Genomic DNA, 5,282 nt, shown 5'->3' on the forward strand with positions numbered 1-5,282 from the left:
ATTTGAATCACCAGATACCAATTGGAATCAAGTCATAGCACGAAAGGAGACAAGAGAAAACAGAGAGATTTTTTAAAGTCCTATAGCCTCTAGAAGAAAAGTAAAGGCGTTCCCGTACCGTTCCGCAAGACTCTATTAGACTTGTTTAGATTCATCAAGATCAACAAACCTAGGCTCTGATACCAACTTTGTCACGACCCAGACCGGCGTTATTGACACCCACACTAACCCTCCGGTGGGAAAACCACTACTACAACCCAAACCAAGCAACTAAACTTAAAACTAAAATATTTAAGTTACAGAAGCAAGTTAAATAGATAAAGACTGAAGTTCGCATAAACTTCCAAAAGATCTAACAACTAAACAATGCGGAAGAAATAACCTAGAACCTGAAAGTCAATGTACCAAAACATCTAAAGTTCAACAAGTCTAAACAAGAAGGGATACAACCCCAATATAATGAACTAACACTAACTAGAACAAGTCTAAGTCCGAAATGGTGGACATAGACGAAAGATAACTCATGGAAGCCCGAAAAAGCTGGCTCACCCTTGAATTTGAGCAATCACTGATCTTTTAAGCAAGGTCTGTCAGTAGCGGCTTGAAGATGCCTTGTACTCAACAAAGAAAGAGCACATGTAGGATCACACGGCTATCCCACTAAGTGCAACATATATCAGTCAATACAACAACATAATCACATGCATATATTGAACATATACAATATTATCAACATTTACGAAAAACGAACAACTTCACATTTCTCAAGATACATAATTATATCAAATTGTTAATCCTCTCATGGAACCCAAACCCAAACCCAAACAGTTAGCATACTGGAACGTAGTATCCGATCCAATGATTATGTCGAAACGTGGCAATCGATCCCATAATTATGCCGGAACGTGGTAACCGATCCAATTTAGTTATGCCGAAACGTGGCAATCGATCCATTCAATACACCACAATCACAATCATAATTATATCCTCAAGATCATACATTTAAGTCATGATTTCATGACAATCATCATTCATCTATCTCATTTACGACAAGTGTGATCAATAATGCAACATTCTTATACATACATATATCATAATAAAGCAAGAACAAACATACATCACACAATCATAGAATCACAATCATCACGTACTTCAAAACAAGCTTGAAACCCTAAGAACTTAATCCTTCCTTTCCGAATTCGTTTCGCTTGTTCTTGGTCTACAAACAATCATAATAACATGGGAATTAGTAAACAATCACTAATTACCCGGATTACTAATAATTCTATGAACCCTAGATTATACCCATGATCCCAAGTATCCAAACTAGGGCTTTTTACACCATTGTTTCTAAATCAAAACCCTCCCTCATCGATATTTACCCATTCTACTACGTTCTACGGATAGAAAAATGAATTCGGGGAGTGAAAAACTTACCTTTAGCCTCAAGAATGGTGGAAAACTGTCAAGAGTCACTTGGGGTTCGTTCCTTAACTCTAAAAATAAAAAAATGCAGAATAAAGACGTTTGGAGTTTATTTACGACTTTAAGTCGCATCGGGCCCGCCACAATGACACCCATCCCGCTATAACGGCCCCGCCCTGGCGGCAGAAATCCCGCCTCAGCAGCTTGCACGGAACCAGTGAGCTATTTTAATAATTCCAAGACCCCCATTTCACAACACACCTCTAACCAACGATGCTCTGAAAATCTCATTCACGCTAAGATCGATTCCGAGAGTTCTATTCGCCCGAATTCAATTCCGTAAAGTCGTACGAATTTCTTAACGAGCTATCTATCCCCTTATGTAATCAAAATAATAAATAAATCACCCAATTGTTACCAGATTTCCCTACACCTTAATGACTTCGATTTCGTCCAAATCTCGACTAGGTTGGAAAATTTCAAGTTACTATGAGAAAGTTTTTCGACCCAAAATTTTTTTCCGTTGGCTTTTCTATAACGACGGAACCCGGTCGTTACAAAATACCCCTTCATTCACCTTTATGACTCACTTTTACCCTTGAAACTAACAACTCTTTCTTTATTTTATTTTTTAAAAATTGTTTATTATGTGTTATTTTTTTATTGGGTAGAATAAAGAACCTCACCCTCACCAAATGACATGGCAAATCGGATGAACTAAATTTAAATTTACAAATTAGAAAATAAAAAAAGGGCTAAGAACTTGAAATGGAGAAGAGATAAAACTGAATTGAAAGATTCAACTTTTTTTCGGCAACTAATACTTATTTGTGTCACATTTATATTTACTAGTGTTATGAAAGTTAAAATATTTAAATGGTTGTTAAAACTATATTGCCGGAATAAATGCCGGATTATCTTCATTGCCGAAATAAATGGAGATAATCAGAGAAAATTTTATCACTTAACATTGTGCAACTTGCAATATATATCACCACCAAAATACTCCATTGATTACCAACGATTAAAAGTATGAAATAAAAAACTACCATCATTCCCATCAGCCCATAAAACAACATTATCCACAAAGCTTCCCATCTATTCTCCTTTACCAAATAGGCATTGTTATCACATAAGCTTATGACCAAATTCACTTGTAGCCACACCAAAATCAAAATCGGTATTTAGGTTCAATTAATCCTAGAGACAGAGGAATTTGGGGTAAGATTCAACAGAGAAACAAGATTAATGGGTCTATGTCCAATCTTCCTCATTTATTCCAGCAATATATATATTTTCAAAAACCAACAAAAGAATTCAATTTTTATAACTTTAGTAAGTAAAAGTTTTTTATAAAATTTGGTTATCGGAAAGTTGGTATTTTGTTGGATCTTTAGTTCACTTTATTTCTTCTTATTATCCAGATCTTAACCCTTTTTTTTAGTTACTAATATGTAATATTTAGTTCATCTTGTTTGCCATATCATCAACTTTGGTGGGGTGAGATTTTTTATTTTACCCAATAAGAAATAACACAAAATAAATAATTTTAAAAAATAAAATAAAAAAATGGTTGTTAGTTTTAAGGGCAAAAGTGAGCCAAAAAGATGGATGGAGGGGTATTTTTAACTCAATAGATGGATGAAGGGTAATTTTAGATCTTTGCGTATAGTTTGAGGGTATTTTTGGACCTTTTCCGTTCAATAAATTCAAAAGAAAATGAAAAAACTAAACATAAATGTCAGCAATAAAAAGTTAGAAACTTACGTGTAATAAAAATTGAAGTTAAAAGAAAAAGACCTGAGTCTGACACAATTCGATGTGGGATTGCTCACTATTGGGAAAATTGTGCAGAATAACATACATTTAAATCATATTAAATGCTATAGTTACTGCTTAGGAAAATTCTAATTCGCGGCTATAGTGTCGTCCAATTTTGCTATTCGCCTGATTTGTATAATTCGCTTGATAAATCAAGGATTTGTATAATTTAGTTCCTGATTATATAAATTCAAAGTTTTATATATGCTTACCCTAGTTATTTGCATACGATTTGTGAAAATTTCATAATAAATTATCCTGTTTGTATATTGGCAAACGAAATATACAAACGGAGTTCTGAAAAATTTCTAAATGTATAAATACAAAATTTGTATATACTTATCCTATTTGTATATTCGCAAGCGAAATATACAAACATAAGTATACAACCGCTGTCTCCATAGCAAACAAATTATAGTTATGAAGCGCAATTATCAAAACTATAACTATAGAGCCTTATTGTGTCTATTATATTTGCTATTTTTGAAATGCAGTTAATGTTTATTTGACACCGTTCGTCCATTTGTGTGATCGAAGTATCCATTTTGATTTGTACTTTTAGGAGGGATTACTTTTGATATATGTGCTAAAAAAATGTTTGTTTTGAAGACGATCTCCTTTACTATCTTCAATGTTTTAACTTTAGGAATCATTGATCGTAAGAACAAAGACTTGTCTAAGGGCATATGTAAACTTTCAAAACTTGTGTTTGTATTCACGTAGAAAATATTATTTTAAAAGTATTTATATATAATATAAGAAAACATAATTTCAAAGATATCTATATATAATACTTCGTCAGTCCCAATTTTTATGACTTACATTCCTTTTTAATCAGTTAAAAAAAGAATGACACATTTCTATATTAAGTAACAATTTGATTTTAAAATGCCCATTTTACTCTTAATGGTTCGGAATGATTTATAGTTACACAAATATTTATCACTTATTTTAGATCACAAATTCCAAAAGTCTTCCTTTCTTTCTTAACTCCGTGTCAAGTTAAAGTAACTCATATAAAATGAGATGGACGGAGTATAAGAAAATATGATAAGAGGCGGAGGTAGAGGGGTAGGGTGAGGATGAGGCGCGTTGAAGGGTGAGCTAGGAGGAGACAATTATTATGACATGTCACTTAAGAAATGTGTTTTTCCTATTTCATTAGAAGATTTAATTTTTGCATTTTAAAGAATTTATTTAATATTATTAAATAATAAAAATGTGTTATCTCTAAAACTTAAACATTTAAATAAGATGATCATGCACTTCAATAAGTAGAATGTTTTAACCTTTAAAGTACAGTAATTAAGTAAACCAGTAAGCTAATACTAGATTTTAGAAGTAAAAGAAACTAGTGTTTTATTAATTTATTGCGGTGGAAAAAGCTCCATTGCCACATTACAGAGATTATTAGCATGACAATAATGATTATATCGTCATGGTTTTATTTCATACATATTATTTCATATTTATATTAATGATTTTTAGGATCCCCGATACAAATTAAAGATCCATCACGACTATAGAGATTGCATCCCGCTTTTGCGGTACAACAATTAACACAAACTCCAGTATGGTATGTCGATCCAGTATGTGGACAAGTCATGTAAGCAACTTTAGGGTCACATTCTTGACTACAACCCTTGGGTTCATCACTCTTTCCTTCACACACAAACTTGCCCTTTTTACTGTAATAGTAGCAACCCTTGTAACCCGTGCAACAACTGGTGCATCTAGTGGGTTTAACTATAGTTGGTCCTTCTGAACGGGGACATTTTGAATAAGCAATTTTATGATCACATTCCCTGGGACAATGTTCGTTTGGCTTTCTTGGGTCAAACTCTCCTTCACAAATGAACTTTCCGTCAGCACTGTAATAGTGGCAACCCTTGTAGCCTGCACAACATGTGGTGCATATGGGGTTTCTTGGACTTCCTTCTGAACGTGGACATATTCCATAGCTAAAATCACCGCATTCTCTAGAACAAGGCTTGGGATCGTGATCATCATGATGGTCATGGTCGTGATCGTGATCA

At 33.5% G+C, this 5,282-nt stretch overlaps 1 protein-coding gene across 1 annotated transcript; it reads right to left on the minus strand.

Moving 5' to 3' along the window:
• Positions 1 to 4,596: 4,596 nt before the first annotated feature.
• LOC125858684 (proteinase inhibitor type-2 CEVI57-like) lies at positions 4,597 to 5,257 on the minus strand (the record flags this gene model as incomplete). Its single annotated transcript, XM_049538511.1, has 1 exon — positions 4,597 to 5,257. A coding segment is annotated over one exon (537 nt), but the record flags the coding sequence as incomplete, so codon positions are not given.
• Between the last annotated feature and the right edge of the window lie 25 nt (positions 5,258 to 5,282).

This window comes from Solanum stenotomum, chromosome 3, assembly GCF_019186545.1.
Source record: "Solanum stenotomum isolate F172 chromosome 3, ASM1918654v1, whole genome shotgun sequence".
NCBI lineage: Eukaryota > Viridiplantae > Streptophyta > Magnoliopsida > Solanales > Solanaceae > Solanum > Solanum stenotomum.